General features: G+C 43.8%; 1 protein-coding gene across 12 annotated transcripts in view; it reads left to right on the forward strand.

Annotated features, from left to right (window-relative positions):
* Window positions 1-20,307, forward strand: part of SDCCAG8 (SHH signaling and ciliogenesis regulator SDCCAG8) — a 229,449-nt gene that overhangs the window by 41,254 nt on the left and 167,888 nt on the right. For 11 of the 12 annotated variants that reach the window (XR_009406554.1, XM_059412519.1, XM_059412520.1 and 8 more), the window contains 3 exons: window positions 255-319; window positions 3,646-3,834; window positions 13,076-13,214. Coding sequence is in view for 11 of the 12 variants with exons in the window: in XM_059412519.1 (XP_059268502.1) it covers window positions 255-319; window positions 3,646-3,834; window positions 13,076-13,214 (393 nt within the window). In the remaining variant the exon portion in view is untranslated. The remainder of the gene's footprint in view (window positions 1-254; window positions 320-3,645; window positions 3,835-13,075; window positions 13,215-20,307) is intronic. The other variant, XM_059412526.1, reaches the window with a different exon arrangement.

The following is a 20,307-nucleotide window of genomic DNA, read 5'->3' on the forward strand; positions in this document are numbered from 1 at the left end:
AGTAAGATCTAATATATGCATTTTTGAAAAAAATTGACGGGGAGGGCAGTAATAACCATTTTATGACTCAGTCCACAAAGAGTGGGTACTCAGTAAAAGTACAAAAGTTTGGGTAAAACTAGGGAAAGTGTTTCTTGAGAGGACACATTATTTTCTTCTTGGGTAAAAGGACAAAAATTGAAGATAATAATAATTAAAACTTGCTGGTAAAGCACAGAGCATGGAGAAAATGTACACTTATTTCTTTTCTAAAGGAGAAGCTAAAACTTACTTATGAAGAAAAGGGTGAGATCCTGGAATCGCAATTGAAAATCTTGAGGTAAAGTATCATTAAAAATTATAGCAAAAGCATAATGATCTTAAAATATATTTGAATGTTTGCTGACTTGCCAGTTCTACTCAACTTAGGAATTACTTGATGACATTTTATGTTCAAGATAAGAAATATCCTCAAGTTATTAAAAGAACAGGGGCATAAAATTGTGAAGTCCCATTTCAAAGAACTGTGAGCTAAATTAAAAATTTTATCCCTTCATCAATTATGAAATATTTATGTTTTTTCATAGAAATAAGAATCACTAGCTGCTCTGATAGAAATTATGCTTTTAAAATAAAATACTGAAAATAAACTTCCTAGTTTTCAAATTACAAACAGGTATTTTTTTCCTCTATAAATATTTTTATTTAACTTTTAAAGTTGTAACAATAATAGTTTGAGTATTTTTCTATATGTGAAGAATATGTGTATACTAGTCTTCCTTTCTCTGTGGGGGATATGTTCCAGGACCCTCAGTGGATGCCTGAAATTGTAGATAGTACTGAACCTTATATGTATTGTTTTTTCATATATATATATTTTTTTTCATATATGAAATATATATATTTCATATATATATGTTTTTTCATATATATATATGTATCTTAAGGTAAAGTTTAATTTAGTAAGAGATTAGGCATGGTAAGAGATTAACAGCAATAACTAATAATAAAATAGAATAGTTATAACAATATACTGTAATAAGGGTTATGGGAATGTGGTGTCTCAAAATATTATATTGTCTTGTACTGATCCTCCTCGAGATGATGTGATGAAATGAAGCGGGGGGAATGATGTTTGCATTGTGACGTATCGTTAGGCTGCCACTGACCTTCCTGTGGTCCGTCAGAAGGAGAATCATCTCCTTTTGGACCTCGGTTGACCTTGTATAACTCAAATCATGGAATGGGAAACTGTGGTTTGGGGAGGACTTCTGTATACACTTTAAGGTTTCATGTACTTTCTGACACTTTTTTAGAAGTCTCAATAAGGACTATATATTACAGATTAACGATTAGTGATTTATTATGTACTGTAGGCAGGAAATGATACCAGGAATTGATTTTGGGGGGGTGTTAAAGCTTATTTTAAATAATGGCTGTGAAATGTATTTCAATCAAATAAACTTTAAAGTTCTTTTTATAGTTTTAGTAAGTTCTAATTTGCACTAAAATATAAAATCTTTAGGCCACATATTGTTTGGAGACATAAGCAGAGTCATACCTAGAACCAGAACTCATGGCTTTCATGTACATTATCATTCATTTTTTAATACACTCTTATGTACTTTATACCTTAGCCTGATTAGTTTTAGGATTTCTATAGAGACTTTTATTTTTTAATGAAGAAACCTAACGTATAAAGTGACCTAATATTTACTTTCTTGGTTTTTATCTCTCTTTATTATATTTTTATTTCTGTGTGTTTCAATTCTTCAGTTTTTGTGTTTTGTTTCTTAGAGATGGAGAGCTCGAGGGAGCTCAAGCAGGGGGAGGGGCAGAGGGAGAGAGAGGATCTGAAGCAGATTCCATGCTGAACGTGGAGCTGGACACAGGGATCAGTCCCACAGCCCTGGGATCGTGACCTGAGCCAGAGTCAAGAGTCAGTTGCTTAACCGACTGAGCCACCCAAATGCCCTGGTTCTTCATTTTTTAAAGTAATGGCAGTGTGACTTATTTTCTCTCGTTCATAAGTCAAATGTGCCATCTTTAATTACATTAAAATACTGCTTTGCAGTGAAGTAGACTTTGTTCCCTGAACCTTCTACTTCTCCCTTTTCCTTTTAGTATACCTTAAGATTATTTAGAGTCATTTTCTTTAAGAAAGAGAGAAAAACCATCATTCTTAGAAACTCTGGCTTTCTCGTATCTATTTCTTTCTTTCTTTCTTTCTTTTTTTTTTTTTTTACCATTTCAGGTAATCAAATCTACCTAAGGGTTTTGAATTTGAAACTGACAGAAATAATAATGGAGACCCTTTGATCTTGGAATGTGCTTCCAAAGTTCTTTTTACAAAGTCTTTGAAAGTCAGACTTTTTCTATATGGTATTTAAAAAGAAAACTTACTACATTGAAGATATTATCGGGCATAGGGCAAAACGGCTTCCCCCCACCCCACTTCAGACAGTGGTTAGATTAGCTTTTTTAACCCCTAGATTGCTTGCAGATCTCTCCTCCCCCCTCAAGGCTGCCTGAGAGCCCCCGAATCCCAGAGTGGAGGTCGTGTGTCCAGGAGTCTAGATTATTGGCCTCTCTTCTGTGATAGCAAGTTAAGATAGCTACAGCCCCCTGAGTGTGATAGGAACTGACAACAGAGTTGATTGAGCTGGAGACAAAGTCTCTGCTTTCCAAGCACTTAAGGGCTGTCTTCTCCTTTGTAAGCTAGGAAGTTTTTAAAAATATATATAATATACAGTAGGAAAGGAATGTCTGTGCAGGGAAGCTCAGTTGTCCCAGCTGACTTTACCAAAGCTTTACCTAGGGCGGTGTGTGTGTGGGGGGGGGGGGGGGTGTGTGTGCGTGTGTGTTTGCAGGAATACAACCCATACACTGGTTGTTTTATTTTTAAAAAGTCAGCAGGGAGAACCTCATCGACTATCTCATACAGTAAAACAAGGTAAATACACACACACACACTTCCTCAGCAACCCCCCCCCTTTTTTTTTTTTTAGCAAACTGCATATTTCCAGCTAATAGCTGCTACTTATAAATCTTTATGACTGCTAAATTTTCTATAACTTCTTTCTAGAAGAAGAGAGTAGCCCACTTGCTTTTGAAATAGCTCTTTATAGAACTTTGTGATTAGATAATCTTAGGAGTTTTTTTTCCTCCTAAAGAAGAATAGGCAACAATAAATGACTCGTGAATGAAATCCATGAACTTCTAAGGCACTCTGCACATTTAAGGGTTAACACTCGGACTAGGATATTTCCCTCAACTGAAAGATGTTGTGTTACATTACCTGGCCTTTTTATTAAGAGAAATGACTTAGGATTTGTACTTGGAGTTTTATTTTCGAACAGTGAATAATATAACATAATGGAGATGGATCCTTTGAAAAGAGCTGGTATCAAGAGGCAGACTAATCTGTGTTAAAATCTTACAAGAACTTGGGCTAATTATTTCATATATTCAAGTCTCATTTTACTCAGAGTGTCAATTAGGATAATCACACATTTCAGGGTTGTGGTAAGAATTAATTAGATTTTGTATACAGAGCATCTCATAAAGTAAGCAACCAGAAGTGATAGTAGCAGTTACATGTAGGGTGATACAGGTGACAGTAGTGTACCTGGTCATTTGCTAGAATTTTCTTTCCCTTCTTTTCAGGAAAGACCTAGCTGAATATCAGAAAACCTGTGAAGATCTTAAAGAGCGACTAAAGCATAAAGAGTCTCTTCTCGCTGCTAATATGTCTAACCGTGTGGGTGGCCTTTGTTTGAAATGTGCTCAGCACGAAGCTGTTCTCTCCCAAACCCATAGTAACGTTCACGTGCAGACTATTGAGAGACTGACCAAGTAAGTACGCCTCTCCACACGGAGGCTTTGCAACCTGGAAACTGTGTCTTTAAAGGATCATTGTGTTCTTTTATCCCTGTGCTGCCTCACGTGGGATTGATGCACAGCTTCAAATAAAATAGATTTTATTTCGCTGGAGCTTTCTTGAAGACAGGTGGGTGCTACCAGCTGTGTGTGACCAGGTCACTGGGGCAAGTCATTTTACTTCTCTTGGACTCGGTCTCATCTCGAATTGAGAGAATTGAGGTAGCTAATCTCTACGGTTCTGTTCATGTCTACGAGTCTGGAATTGCAAATCCAGCACTATTTGTAACAAAACTGAATCTGAGAGGAATTCTTCTTTTCAATATTTTTTATTTAGGTATTTGAGAGAGAGAACAAGGAGCATGAGCAGGGGTGGGGGCAGAGGGAGAGGGAGAAGCGGTCTCTCCGCTGAGCCGGGAGCCCGATGTGGGACTCGGTCCCAGGACCCTGAGATCATGACCTGAGCCAAAGTCACTTTGGCTGAAGTGACTGACTTCACTTGTCCTGACTGACTGAGTGACCAGTGACTGACTGAGCCACCCAGGTGCCCCTGAGAGGAGTTATTTTGATTTTTTCAAATCTTGGATTTCCCAGCAGAAGGCTAGGTAGGGTGAGTTTTTATCACGTCTTCATCACATGCCTGCCATGGGGAGTGCATTGGAGGAAGCACCCTTAGATCCACTGTCAGTATTTGAAGATGACTAAGGACAAGTTCCAGATGAGCTTTTGTACAGTTCACGTTTTCATCTAGGCTGAAATACTGCGGTTCTCTGTCTGCCTCTTTTTTGTTCTATCTTCACTGCTCCCTGGACGCCTTTTCCTGAGAGATTATCCTGGGGAATTGGAGAATTGTTATTTAAGACGCCATCCAGTGGTGGTTCATAGTGTGTGTTCTCCGGCCCCTGCCCCTTCTCTGTGCTAAAGGTCTCCCCTCTCTGCTTTAAACAGCCCAGACGTCACCGCCTCCAAAAGTCTTCTCTCGCCAGCCTCACCCCATCCTGTGCTCAACCGACTTAGGCTCCTTCCTTCTATGACTTTATAATACATTGCGTGTACTTGGAGGTGGCATCTGTGGTGCATTTATTTCTGTGTCCCTGGCTTCTGGCCGAGGACCTGGCCTGGGGCACACACTCAGGTGAGGGTTTGCTGATCATAGACAAGGCATTTTGGCAGTCAGAGTTCCTCCGGTTCGAACTGGCATGGAGAATGGAAAGACTTGGTCGTTAAAGTCAGACCCAATGTTTTGACCTTTGGACAAGTTACTTTACCTCTCTGAGTCTGGATGTCTCTTTTTTGGGGGAATAATACCCAGGTGTTGGGATTTTACCGGGGCACTTAGCCTTGTGCTAGAGCAAAAACCGCCTCGACTCATATTCTAGTTCTACTGCTAGCTGCCTCTGCAACCTCATGAAAGTCACTTAACCTCTCTGCCTCAATTTCTGCATTTTTTAAATGGAGATAAAAGTACCTTCATAGGGGCGCCTGGGTGGCTCAGTTGGTTAGGCAACTGCCTTCGGCTCAGGTCATGATCCCAGGGTCCTGGGATCAGACCCCATGTCGGGCTCCTTGCTTGGCAAGGTGCCTGCTTCTCCCTCTCCCTCTGCCTGCTGCTCTGCCTGCTTGTGTTCTCTCTCACTCTCTGTCAAATAAATAAATAAAATTAAAAAAAAAAAAAGTACCTTCATAGCATTATTTTGAGGGTTCTTTGAAAGAATACCTACACGGTGCTTAAAATAGTTCCTGCAAAATAATAAATGCTTTATAAATATTAAAACTCCTCTGTACCTCTCCTAGTTAGAAAGCAATCAAGATGTCAGGTAGCTGTTGTTTCCATATATGACTAAACTGTTGGTTGTTACATAAAAACCATACATTTCTCCTGTATGGACTGACAATTTTTTATGATCAGAGCTGATGGTCCTGCTTTTTGTTAAATATTACATTAATTAAATATATTATTAAATCATTATTACATTTTTTTTTAAGATTTTATTTATTTATTTGACAGAGAGAGATCCCAAGTAGGCAGAGAGGCAGGCAGAGAGAGGAGGAAGCAGGCTCCCTGCTGAGCAGAGAGCCCGATGCGGGGCTCGATTCCAGGACCCTGGGATCATGACCTGAGCTGAAGGCAGAGGCTTTAACCCACTGAGCCACCTAGGTTCCCCATTCTTACGTATTTTGTATAACTGTAAAATTTATTAAGTACATATTAAATATATTTTCAGATCCAACTACCATGTGGCAAACATTTATTTTATACCAAAGGACTCTGCCAGGCACTTTAAAAACATAATCTTTTTTAACCTTAGTAAAGCATGTGTGAGGTAAATATTACACCTGTTTTGTGGCTAAGGAAACTGAGGCTCAGAGGAGTTAAAAATTTGCCTGTTTACATTTGAAAAAAAAGACCCATATTTCACAAAAACAAATTCAAGATGGTAAAAGACCCAAATATAACTCAGTCTATAAAAACATTAAAAGGAAATATAGAAAATTATCTTTATGGCTTTTGGCTAGGTCAAGTCCTGAACATGGAATGGAAAATGAATGCCATAAAGGAAATAATATATATACATTTAACTTCATTAAAAAGAAACTTCTTATGATACAATGATGCAAACTGAAATGAAGAGACTGGGGAAAATATTTGCATGTTACCTAACAGAAAGTTGGTATACTTCCTAAGGAACGTCCTTTGAAACAAACACAGGACCAACTGCCTAGTTGCAGTGTGGATAAGGAATAAGGATTGGGGAGCAATCAGGGAGGAAGACATCAATTTACGAGAGGGTGTTTACTCTGTTATTATTCAGGGAAATACGGATTTCCAAAAAATTGAGCCCTCATGTTGGCGAAAATTGAAGAGACTGATAGTGACAAGGGTTGGGGAGGCCATGAGTGAGCATTTTCACACACTGCTGGTGGGAACTGTAAGTTGATAGTACTTTGTAGGGTAATTTAGCATTATCCATTAGTAGTTGAATTGTGTGTTACATGTTTCAAAATCTATCCCAAAGAACCTATGTCTGTGCATAATGGGGCGGTTCTAGGGAATGCTTTCACAGCATTATTTGTAATTGGTGTTGTGATATTGTGATATGATAAGAAATACATATTTTGGTCTTCATCTCTAGTTCCTGGTGTAGAGCTCCTGAAACCCCTGTAATGTCCTAAAGGATAAGAATGATAGGAACATCCTTTGTGACACTTGGTTTCTGTCCCCTGCTCCTGAAATAGCTCTGGCACATCAAGGTGGAAGGAACATCTTTTGTTATTCTTACAAGATCAGCCAAAGCTGAGTTTATGTTAATGAGATGACTTTTGGAAACTCACTAAGGATGGGGGGGGGGGGGTGGTTGCTGGTCGCCAGGGGAACCATCCATGTGATTAGAGGATTGGCACTTTCAGCCCCTACTCCCCAGTCTCTGGGGAGTTGGCAGGGACTGGAGATTGAGTTCAATCACCAGTGGCTAATGATTTTATCAATCATGCCTGTAGAACCTCCCTAAAAACCCTAAACAATGGAATTTGGAGGGCTTTTGGTTTGGTGAACAGATCAAGGGGCTGGGAGGGTGCACGCCCAGAGAAGGCACCAAAACCCCACACCTCATCCCCCGCCGCGTCCCACGCACTGCCCTGTGCCTCTCTCTTCCTTATCCCTCAGTGTCTCCTTGATAGTTAATGGAAAATAGAAGTAAAGCACTTCCCTGAGTTCTGTGAGCTGTTGTAACAAATGATCAAGGCTGAGGAAGAGGTCAGGAGAACCCCTGACTTAGGGCCAGTTGTCCAGAAGTATAGGTGACCATCTGGGACTTGCAGTTGGTGCCTGAAGTGGGGACTGAGCCCTAACCTTGGGGTCTGTGCTGACTCCAGGAAATTAATGTCCCAACTGAGTTAGTATCAACTGAGAATTAGAAAATGGCTTGGTGTGGAAAATGCACACGTAAGGTGTCAGAAGTGTTGCGAGTACGGAAATCGTGGAGGAAAGCAAGAAGTGTTTCTTTTAGATGTGAACAACCTAAATATACTTCAGAGGTTTAGATAAATTATGTTATGCATAGTAGAAGAGAAAAAGAGGTAGATCTGTAGGTACTAATGTGGGACTATGTCCCACAATATATTGTTGAAGGAAAAAAATAAAGATGAAAAAGACATGTCTGCAATGAAACCTGTTTGTATTTTTATTTTTTTAAAAAAGTCCCTACACAACCATACCATGTATTTTCTCCAGGCTCATATACAGGCATAAAAAGAGGTTTGAAAGGATAAGCACCCAATATTTAACAGGGATTACCTCTGGAGAGGGGGAAGACAGCATCAAAATCGAAAGTAGGTGTCAGATGGGTCTTTAACCATGTTGGTAATCACATTTACAAGGAAAATGTAATGAAAAATTCATTTTAAAAGGGCAAAAAGCATGTTCAAAGTCACACAGATGAAGAGAAACAAGAGTTTAACTAAGTGATCTATCATAATCAAGCCAAGAAAGGGAAGAAGGGTTTTTTTCCCCCCTGCTGCCTTCAGATTATTCTTGTAGGTCTTTAGAAACATAATTTAAGAGGAAGCTACAATGTTTACATTGACTTGAAGGCTGGCAGTCTTAGAAATTAGATTCTTCCTTGGTTATGTATTCCTTTGTCTCTATCCTGCATTTTAGCTCAGCCTTTTAAAATAAATGTCAGCCTTCTCTGTTCAATTTTCTGCTTTGTCAGCATATCATGAGCTCATGTTCTGCTTTCCTAACAGTGCAGTGGAAGGCTCCTGCTTTTATTGTCAATGAAACCTTTGTCTATAGGATTCCTTTGGCCTCAGCTGGTGGTCAGCTTCTTTCAACTTATTAATGCAGGAGGCTGAATATTGAGTGTTATGCTGCCTTTGAAGAGTTATGCTGCCAGCACTTTTTAGGTCTGGATTTTTAGTTTTCTGCATAATTAGAAGCCCGGACCCTGCAATGAGCTATATCATGGAATTTCCTGAAGGACTCTAAGTGGGAATTTTAAAAAGTGAATCAAATGAATCTCCTGGCCTCTCCTTGAAATGTGGCATTATGACATGAGCTGTAAGTTCCTTTGTTGAACTTTTAGCATAGAATGTATCGCATATAGGACAAGAGTGCCTGGAACACTTGAAAGGGACAGGATCAGGCATGACCTGGAGGTCAGACCACCAGTATGCTCGTGGAGTTGTGTTAGGGCCGTAAGGACTTTCTGGAGAGTACACTTGACAACTGTTGATGACGCTGGATACATTTTAGAGGTCGCTTTGAAGTCCTCACAGTGTTTCCGAACTTCTTTATCCTCTTTATGCCTTGAGATGAGTCAGAGCGACAAGAACAACTCTTTCTTGCCCAATGATAAAACACCTTCGCATGATCCTCAGGATGGAACTGCTTTGTAATTAGGTCCTTTTCCATAGTGCCTCGTGCCTTGGAGAAGTTTCAGGGCAGGGTTCAGAGAGGAGAAGTGATTCCTACTGTGTTCTCCTGGGCCTTTAGACCAGCTTGTGAATTTTTTTTTTTAATTTTTTAAATGATTTTATTTATTTATTTGAGAGAGAGAGAGAGCGAGCATGAGAGGAGAGAGATCAGCGGGAGAAGCAGACTCCCTGCCAAGCAGGGAGTCTGATGTGGGGCTCGATCCCAGGACTCCAGGATCATGACCTGAGCCGAAGGCAGTCGCTTAAGCAACTGAGCCACCCAGGCGCCCCTGGCTCGTGAATTTTGAGTGGGTCTTGGCAATGTGGTGTGTAGTTGCCTCTGAAAGACTATGGCAGGAACTTGCCAGTAATGTGGAACAAGGAAGTGTTATCGCGAGCCTTCTAGACTCCCTTCTGAATGACAGGAGTAATACTAATGATTCTTAGTTATGCTTGAAACTGGTTCTCATTGTGAAATAACTGAGGAATTCCAGGCATTCCTTAGGCACCTTATCTTTCAAGATGAAGCTCGTGCCTATATATCAGACCTTATTCTTAAACATCTGACCCAGATTATTCAGGGACTTTCTCGTCTTTGTTGCTCTGATTGTTGCACTACATTCCTTAAATACTCCACACTTGATCGCTGGCTTATGCCAGCACTGCCCCCCGCCCCCCGCCCCCGTGCTCCTTGCCTTGATTTCTGCGTGAGCTGCCCTCACGGGGATCCTTTCAGGGAACGTGGCAGCAGGGACTGACTCTGTGCCGCTGGCTCTGCTTCGGAAAACTCCTTGATGACGCTTCGATGGGGTTCTCACAGCACCTGCAGACCTTCCGCCGTTGCAGATGGAAATCTAGCACACTGCCACCTCACACTCACACTGGCTGGTCACGTGTATTTGTACAGCTTCCCACCGGGAGCAGCACACTTGGGCCTGGCTCTGGGCTGGGCCTGTGGGCTGGGAGCTCTAGAGCAGGCCTGCGGCTGCCTGGGTCGCTCTCCTGGACGGCCGGGCTGGGCTGCTCCCGAAGGCCAGATAATGTGGAGTGGCGTGGGGCTGGGGCTGAATAAAAGGGAGGCTAACCCAAGAAGGTGACCTGGGAGTGGGACTGGAAGCAAAGCCTCGTGTTGAGGACAGGCCTAACGTGCCCAGAGCTGGGTCTGTTTCAGGTGCTTGCCCTTTGGAGGTGGGCCAACCGAGCTGAAGCAAAACAAAACCAAAAATGTAGCAACTGACTGGCTGATCCCAAATTATCAAGATGGCTTCCTGGGCCCGGAAGTGTGTGTGCAATTTGGGCATCTCTCCGGAGCTTTCCAGGTGATCTGAAGGCCACCTTCAAGCATGTGGTGCATTTCTCTTCCCGAAAACTGGAGTGTGTCATTCCGGCGGCCGTACAGATGTTCGGTATCACCATGCCCGGGCTCACTGCTGGGTGATGAGCTGAGCAGGACATCAGTGTTTGGGGTGTTCATCTTTGATGACTGTCTGTCCTCTGAACTTGATGAGTTGATAGTCTGGCAAGATTCTGAACGAGAAAACTAAACTCTTGAGTCTCCAATTCTAAACAGCCTCATGACTTTTTAAATCTAGATCCTGAGATTTTAGAAGTGGGAGGAGTTTTCCTTTACCTTTCTTGGTGCCCTGCTATAGCGGAGTCACTGCCCGTTCATTTGGTCTTTTGTCCTTTACTCCACTGAGTATCTGCAAAGGTGGCAGACTCCTCTCCACCAGAGGACATACTGAAAAGAGATTAAATATATTAAGCGTTAAGTCTCCTGTGAGGAGCAGATTTGATCGATTTTGATCCTGTCAAAATTAACTGAACTTTTCAGTTAATTCCCTTTAGTCAGAACTTTGGCTTCAGTGAGCACACGGCAGCACAAAGACCATCATCAACTGAAGCCTTTCTCGGTCCAACTTACAGCAATCTGATGCCCTTTTTGACTTGCTGTCTTTAAGAGTGAATTTTTATTTTCTTCTAGACTCCTAGGTTCTAGTTGAACTGCATATTCTCAATGAAGCGAGTCTTCTTTTATGCTAGAGCTTTTTTGAAATGCAAATAAATATAAATTCACTTTGCCTTCCAGTAATCTGTGTTTGACTTAACTAGAACGATTTAACCGTGCTTTGATTCTTCTCCTCTTTCACATAACCATTCTGTGTGATTGTATTTGATCAAAATAATTAACTCCTTTTTTTCATTTCCTTTAGAACAAAGGAATTGAAGAGTAAGTTATTTTTTTTCAAATCAGAGCACAGCAGGAAATTCTAGAATGAAGATCACTATGCTCCCATGAATTTTACGATAGTTGAAGCAATCTTTTTTTTTTTTAAACAAAACGGGCTTTTATGAAACTGCTAATAATTGTAACTTTGTTCAGTATTACATATTTCTTAAAATATGAGTGCTTTCCAAATACCACAAATAGTTTAAACCATTTTAAGAGCTTTTTTTAGGGGCTCCTGGGTGGCTCAGTCAATTAAGCATCTGCCTTTGGCTCACGGTCCTAGGATCGAGCCCCGCATCCTGCTCCTTGCTCAGCAGGAAAGCCTGCTTCTCCCTCTTCCTCTGCCTGCTGCTTCCCCTGCTTGTGCTCTCTCTCTCTGTCTCTCTGTCAAATAAATAAAATCTAAAAAAAATTTTTTTTCTCATTTTTTAAAATCCAGTCACTGGTTAATTCTGAAAGCAACTCAAACTTAGAGATTATAACCTTTGAGATTATTCCTCCTTCAAGCTTGCTAAACTTAAAAAAAAAAAATCAGAGTTGGCTCTTTCCTCGTAGTTTAGGACTTGGCAAAAAAAAGGAAACTGCAAGCAGTTACTTGAACTGAATTTGAAACCACAGTTTAGAACTTGAACTCTTTAACAAAGTGTGGAATAGCAGCAGAACCATCCAGCTTACTTTTCTTTTTTTATTTTTATTTTTATTTTTTTTGCTTTGTGTGCATAGAAACTTCCTTACCTCATTTTCTCTTTGGTCTACTGACCATTTTTATCCGATGGATAAATTCCAAATATCCTAAAATCTTCTACGGGATTTATTTAACCCAGGAGGTTGGATCTTTGCTAGTTGGCACGCCAGAGTGTTTTGGCATCTGGTTGCATCTGTCCCCAAGAAATGGTTAGCTTCGAGGACTTCTGAGAATTGCTGACAAGGGTGTGGGGCCAAGCAGCGATCAAAGCCAGCGGGAAGAGATTTTGTTAAATCCTGACTGTTCTCTGCGTGACCAGGGTAGTTGAGGGATTTGGCAGTCCTACCCACTGAAAGAAGAAATGTGTTCATAAGGAAGGCAAAAAACTTAATTGAAAGAGAAGGGAGGAAAAGGGGACCGTGGAGGAAGACAAACAGGAAAGGACTTATTTGTTCAGACAAATGGGGTGGGGGAGAGTCAGCAGTGTAGACAAGGTCTTAGTGGCCCCTGGAGATGTTAACTTCCACTTTGAGTTCCCACCCTCTCTGTCTTATTCCTTTTTCCCCCTGCCCCCCCACCCCTCTAATTTTTCAACCAACTTCCTGTTTTCTGGGCTCTACTCTGCAGCCCACAGTGGGGCCGTCCTCACCACAATAGGTCATTGTCCCAGGCAGATGCAGCCCTGCCATCGATGCCCAGCCTTTCTGGCGGCTCTGCCTGCCCCTCACCAAGGGAGGACAGAGGGCCTTTCTCCCGGCATGCTTCATGACACGCCGAGCTGGCCCATCCTGGCTCTTCTTCCAGGGTGTGTGAATGCCTTTCTCTTCATGACTTAGGAATACACGATCGCTTGACCATTTCTTGTTCAAATGTTCTCTTGCCCACAGGGAAAGGGATGACTTAATGTCTGCGCTGGTCTCCGTCAGGAGCAGCTTGACAGATGTGCAGCAGAGAGAAGCCGGGGCTTATGAGCAGGTGAAACAAGCCATGCACATGACCGAGGAGGCCAACTTCGAGAAAACCAAGGCAAGTCTCAGAAGACCAAAATGAAGGCACGCTGAATCGGCCCTCTTTTCTTTTCCCAGTATTTCCATGGTTCCTCTTCCATGACTAAACTCTTTCTTCCAAACACACAGAGTGAATACCAATCTGTTAATGTTGACTTTGCAAAATGAAACAGATTTACTGGTAGAAGTCTTCTTTGGAGAGGCTTACATGCCTCATCTCCTCATTTGCTGATGATTGTGAACGCTGTGAAAACCTAACACCACGCGTATGGGTCCGTGTGTGACGGCCGACACAAGTTTTCTCCCCTGAGCCTGGGGAGTGTTGAGAACCTCCAGGCACGCCACAGATAACGGATGATGTGTGTGTATCAGACAGCATCCTTGGCTGTGAATGGGTCTGGCTGTGTGGATGCTAAGTCACACGTGCTGAACGATAATGATGGCAGTCAGTAGCTCTTTGTGACCAGGCAGTGTGGCAAGCACTGAATGGTCAGAGGGTCTTGTTGATTCATTGCTGTGTTGGGGGCTGCATCAGAGTCCACTGAGGCTGCTGCATGTTTCCCGTAGACACACCAGCCACACTCCAAGTAGCTGATCGCTGTACTGGGCAGTGCAGCTGTAGAACAGTTCTGTTGTCACAGATTCCATCGGATAGCTTTGGTCTATGCTGTTTGGTAGCATCAGTATTTATTAAGGTATTGGGCTCTTGTCCCCTGTATTCAGCTCCTCAGTCACTCTCTTGTCCATTTGTCCCTACCCAGTTCCTCCCTGACTCTTCCCAGACTCTGACCTTCACGGCTTCCATGACTGTTGTCCTGGTGCATCTGTAACTTAGGTCCATTCTGACCAAACTCCCTCATAGGCTTTCTCTCCTCAGACACTCCTGGTTGTTCGTTTGTTCGGAACTCTTGTCCCTCGATGACACTGGGACTCTCGAGCCCTCCAGTGAAGCTGCTCACGTCATCTCAAACGGCTGCGATGGAGGAGCCAGCATTCCCTCCACTCCCTGCTGCCAGTTCCAGGCCTTCCTTCCATCCTCTCTGTTGGTGACCAAGCCTCTTTGAAATCGTCATGGTCTCTCTTCTCACTAATTTTAATCAATATAAACTCTCAATCATTATTTGTCACAGTGTCACTATTTGACACTTTTTTTTTTTTTAAAGAAACTCATCCATGTTATTACTTGAGTTTATGAAATAGTTGTTAGCAACTTGACACTTTTTAAGAACATTAGTGTCTGACCCTTTCCCCCTCCTCGTCGTCTGCTCAGGCTGCTGTAACAAAAATGCCATAGGCTGTCTGGCTTCAGCAGCAGACATTTATTTCTCTCAGTGCTGGGGCTGGGGAGTCCAGGATGAAGGCACCAGCAGAGCTGGTGTCTGGTGAGGGCATGCTTTCTGGTTCACAGATGGCCATCTTCTTCCTGTGCAGCCTCACATGGCCGAGGGGGTGTGGGAGCTCTCTGGGACCTCTTTCATAAAGGCACTAATCCTACTTATGAGGGCTCTATCCTAAGGATCTAATCACCTCCCAGAGGCCACATACCTGCATACCATCGCATTGGGGCTTAGGTTTCAACACATGAATTTTGGAGGGGTACGTTCAGTCCATACCACCCTCTGCCTACCTCCTTTGATCACCCTGAAATGTTTCTACATCATATTGTTAATCATGCAACACCATAGTCCCAATATCCTTTGGCTCGCTTACCTCTAACATGTCCCCTCTTCTGTGGTAACTGTCACCTGAACTGTCGTGTAAAAGGCGTGTCAGACTCTGCATCTGCTCCCTCTGACCAGCACTTCTCTCTGCCTCTCTATCGCCATTAAACGTCTCAGTGTCCTCATTCCAGCTTTTGCTTCTTCAGTCTCCTCCCCTGTCGTGTCCAGGCTGGTCTTCTTCCCCTTCCATTCATCTGTTCATCCATCCGTCCATCCATCCATCCATTCATCTGTCCATTCATTCATCCATCCATCCATCCAACCATCCGTCCATCTGTCTGTCCATCCGTCCATCCATCCATCCATTCATCCATCCAACCATCCATCCATTCATCTGTCCATCTGTCCATCCATCCATCCAACCATCCATCCATCCAGCCATTCATCCATCCAAGCATCCATCCGTTCGTCTGTCTGTCCATCCGTCCATCCATCCATCCATTCATCCATCCATCTGTCCATCCATCCATTCATTGGTGAGAGTGCCTGCATGTACACAAGCAGGGGGAGGGTAAGAGGCAGAGAGAGAGAGAATCTCAGGCAGACTACCTGCTGAGTGCAGAGCCCAACGCGGGGCTCAGTCCCATGATCCCAAGATCACAACCCAAGCTGAAATCAAGAGTCAGACGTTAAACCGACTGCATCACCAGGTGTCACCCCCCCTTCCATTTAAACATGAATTTTACATCCTCAACTGAACTCATTACATTTGCTCCCCCAACACTGCTGTGTTCTCTAGAGAGTGGTGCCTCTGTCCACTGCTGTGCCTCGACCGGAAAGCTGGTCACCATCCTCTCCTTCACGCCCGACGTCCAACCAATCACTAAGTGCACATCTTAGTTTCTGAACTCCTGTTGAGTTCTTCCCTCACTGTCACCTTTCTTGTTCAGGATACCATAATCTCTGGATTATGAATGCTAACATCCTCTTCCCTCCGTTGCGCACACTGCAGCCAGAAGTGACCTTATTTTTTTTTTTTTAAGATTTTATTTATTTATTTGACAGAGAGAAATCACAAGTAGGCAGAGAGGCAGGCAGGGGCGGGGAGGGGAAGCAGGCTCCCCGCTGAGCAGAGAGCCCGATGTGGGGCTTGATCCAGAACCCTGAGACCATGACCTGGGCTGAAGGCAGAGGCTTAACCCACTGAGCCACCCAGGCACCCCAGAAGTGATCTTTCTTCACGGCAGTTTGATCCTGTGAGTCTTTGATTTCCAATCTTTCTGGGAGTGTCCACGTCTCAAGACAGTCTCTAAGCCCTTTGCTGTACTTCTGAGGTCTGTCATGTGCTTCCTTATTACTCTTCTCCAACAAACTCAGCCCCTGTCAGCTTGGAAAAGCAGTCAGAGGTTGGGTGAGGTCTTATTAGCATTAGCAGACCTAGATTCAACTCAGCTGCATCATTTCCCCAGCTGCGTGACCCCGGACAGCTTACTTCATTCCCAGGCCACAGTTTTTCCTCATCTGAAAAATAGAAATAATATCAGACTTAGAGGATTGCTAATGAGGACTGCATTTTATTTTATTTATATTTTTTTAAAAAATTATTTATTTGAGAGAGGGAGAGAGTGCAAGGGAGCAGAGCTGGGGAGGGGAGGAATTGGGCAAGGGAGGAACAGAGGGAGAGGGAGAAGCAGACTCCCCACTGAGCAGGGAGCCCAGCGATCCTGGCACATGACCTGAGCCTAAGGCAGACCCTTCACAGACTGAGCTACCCAGGCGCATTTTAAAATGTGTTATCTGTTAAGTTTTGGAACTCTGGCACAAAGTATTTCCTCAAGAGCTAGCGCCTCTGATGGTGACGGCTTCCAGTCCCTTGTCTATGCGTTGCCATTGTAGCCCCGGGAGTTTGCGCGCGTCATGCAAATTCTTCTTCACCTCCCACCTGGATATTTTCTCCATCTTTCAGGTCCTCTGCTCTCTTTAGAAAATCTCTGCTCTCCCATGCATAGATTCCATGCACCTCTTATGTGTCTTCATAGCAGGGCTTCTCAGCCCCAGCACTACTGACGTTTGGACTACATCATTCTTTGTTGGAGAGGTTGTCCTGCCTGCGCATCCTAGGATTTTTAGCGGCATCCCTGGCCTCTTTTCACTGGATGCTGGGATCGTACCTCCTCTTCCCCAGGTTCTGGCCACTAGAGATGTCTCCTTACATTGTCAGGGGTTCCCACAGGTGTGTGTGCATGAGTGTGTGTGTGTATGTGCACACGTATGCATGTGTGTATATTGTGCGTGCGTGCGTATGTGTGTGCGTGTGTGCACTTGTGTATATGTGTGTGCACGTGTATGGGGGCATGCATGTGTGCACGTGTGTGTGCGTGTGTGCACGTGTGCCTATGTGTGTGCGTATATGTGTGCATGTGTTTGTGTGTATGTGTGCACGTGTGTGCGTGTATGTGCGCACGTGTTTGTGTGTATGTGTGCACGTGTGTGTGTATGTGTGTATGTGTGCACGTGTGTGTGTGTCAGCGCATGTGCATGCTGAATCGCCCCCCGGTAAGAACTGTTCCCCAGTATGTACGTCAATCATCAGTGTACTAGTCTCCCTTATCTGTCTTTATCTTCCATCAAACTTATGTATTTGTTTAGGAGTGCATGCACGTGCGTGTGTGAGCGCGGGGAGGGCAGAGGGAGAGAGAGAGAGAATGCTAAGCAGGCACCACACTCAATGCGGAGCCCAGTGTGGGGCTCAGTCAATCTCATGACCCTGCCTTCACGACCTGAGCCGAAATCAAGACTCAGACGCTTAACCAACCGAGCCATCGGCGCCCCTTTGATTAAACTTTGGAATCCCGGAGAGGAAGGAACTCACCCGTCTTGATCACTGGTCAGTCTTTAGCACCTCACATACTGCGTGGCATGTAATAGGTTCTCAGGAAATGTTCACTAACTAGGGAATTGTCATCTGTTTGCAGTAAGACTCTAGAAGTCTTTTGTTCTTATCTTTCTAGTCTACCCCCAGGGCCAGTGCCCAGCAGAGGCTCAACCACACATTTTTTTTCCTATCGCTACTTTCAGCCTGGCAAGTGTTGCTGAGGAAGCCACAGAATGAATTCCACAGGGGGCTGATATGGGTCACCCTCTGTGGATGGAAGTAGTATTTATAGGGCGCCTGGGTGGCTCAGTCATTGAGCGTCTGCCTTTGGCTGGATCGAGCCCCGTGTCGGGCTCCCTGCTCAAGGGGAGCCTGCTTCTCCCTCTCCCATCCACTCTGCTTGTGTTCCCTCTCTCTCTGTCTCTCTCTCTATGTCAAATAAATAAATAAAATCTTAAAAAAAAAAAAAAAAAGAAGAAGAAGAAGTACTATTTAGCGGCTCTTTTCTTTGCGGTTGGCCACCTTCCGTCTGGTAGGCAGGAATCACACTTTCTGTGTGTCCCCATCTCTGCTGTCCGCCTGCTCTCGGGAGCTGACCTGTGCCGCCGACATCACAGCCAACCGGCAACAGCCTCTTCAGCATCTTCTAACCCCTCGGACGTGCCTTCTGCTCATTTCCCCCTGCGTGCCGGGCCCTCTTACTTCCCAAGATGAAAGCTCTTTCTCTACGCTACTGAAGTCTCAGGGATTTGTCAAACTGCTTCTAGTATCTTCGATCCCTCCCGCCCTGTCTCCCTCCTCCCCCACCCCCAGCCTTCATTCTCGTTCAAACAAACAACAGGCGACCTTTGCTTGATCAGCTTCCACCTCTTCGACTAACTCCTCGCCACCGGTTCCCCAGCAGGCCTTTCACAAGGAGAGTCTGCCGTCGCCGCAGTCCGTCCCCCTCCGAGCACACCGCAGTCAGGCTTGTGCCAAATCGCAGCCCGGCGTCATGCTGCGGAGTTGCTCACTTGCTGGTCACCAGGCACTTCCCGATCGCTAACCCCAGGGACCTCATCTCTGTCTTCATGCGACTCCTGACTCTGGCGTCGTGGAAGCCATTGGCTGTCTTATCATAACATGTCCTCTTACCCCTTGATTTATCTGACATTTTCTGCCCTGGGTCCTTGTACCGCTCTTACCTGCTCCTCGTACCGCTCTTACCTGCTCCTCTTCATCTCTTCTCACTTGTTTTCCAGAAACCCTAACCGCAGTCCTAGCCTGCCACTAGCGTTGTCCTCATTTCTAGGAGGTGGTCTCTCCTGTCATGTCTAGCACATTCCCTGCATTTGAATACCCCCGCCTTGTGGCTTTAGCTCTAATGGCTCTCCTGAGCACCAGACCCCCATTTCTTGCTGCTACTAGACCTCTGTTTATGTATGACATTCTGTTAGCATCTGAAAATCTACTTCCACTCCAGTTTAAGCCTGCAGAGATGATTACAGTGGACTTCTATTGGTCTTGCTCGGGCCTCTTCCAGTTCCGCTGAATCTTTCCCCTATTCCCATTGCTGCCAGAGACCCCCCAGAAGTAACTCTCCCTGTTCAAGCGGCTCCCCTCTTGCAGTAAAATAAAAGCGTGACCTTCCAGATCTTTCACAATACAGCCCCAACCCAACTCTTCTAGCCTTATTTTTCACTACAGTCTTTCACAAGACCTGTGTTGTTTCCTGAATGTGACTTACAGGGTCAGGAATGTGACCTTCCTGAATGTGACCATGAATTTGCTGACGCTATACTTTACAGCAGTGCATTGATCTGTCTGTTCAACCTTGGGGCTCAACCCAGGCCGCAGTCTTCCCCAGAGTTTGCCCCAGTCCTATCTTGTTTGAATTAATCTCTTTCTCCTCCATATTCTGCCGCAGCTGGTATCATTTTGGTAGTTGCTTATGTAGCTCTTACTATCAAAAGACCTTAAAAGGCAGGTCTCTAATATTATCATTGTATTCCTCAGGTGGCTATTTGCATATTAGTTACACAATGTTGAATTGAATCAAAGTCGGTTGTTAGCTTTAATTATGAATATGGATTTTTTGTAATTAGTGCTTTTAAATATCTAACAGTTAAGAACAAAAGAAGCTATTGTGTATTGCGAATCTAAAGCATTTTTCCTTGAATTAGTAATAATGCAAGAACGGATTTCTGTGCAGTTTACAAAATACAATGCACATTTATTAGGATTTATCTTAGGTATGTTGAAACATAATAGGAATTTTGCTTAGTGAGAGTAGTAAAAAAGTAAAATGGAATCCGTATTTTAATTTTGAAACCAACTACTTGATCCTTGAGCTGATGAAATGGGTTCCTTGATATTTGTTGCCACCTAGTGTTCCCATTTGCACATTGCAGGCTAAGTAAGTGCACCAGAGGAATTAACTAAGTTCTATACTTAAATTGACGATGGCAGTGAAAACACCCGAGGATTTTATAAGGAAATAAATCTATAACACAAGAAAGCTGTAATTCCATGCATCGATTCAGCTGTGGAACACCCTGGCTCAAATCTCTGCTCTGCCACTGTTTAGGTCTGTGATC

The sequence above is a fragment of the Mustela nigripes genome, chromosome 10, assembly GCF_022355385.1.
Source record: "Mustela nigripes isolate SB6536 chromosome 10, MUSNIG.SB6536, whole genome shotgun sequence".
NCBI classification, from domain to species: Eukaryota; Metazoa; Chordata; class Mammalia; order Carnivora; family Mustelidae; genus Mustela; species Mustela nigripes.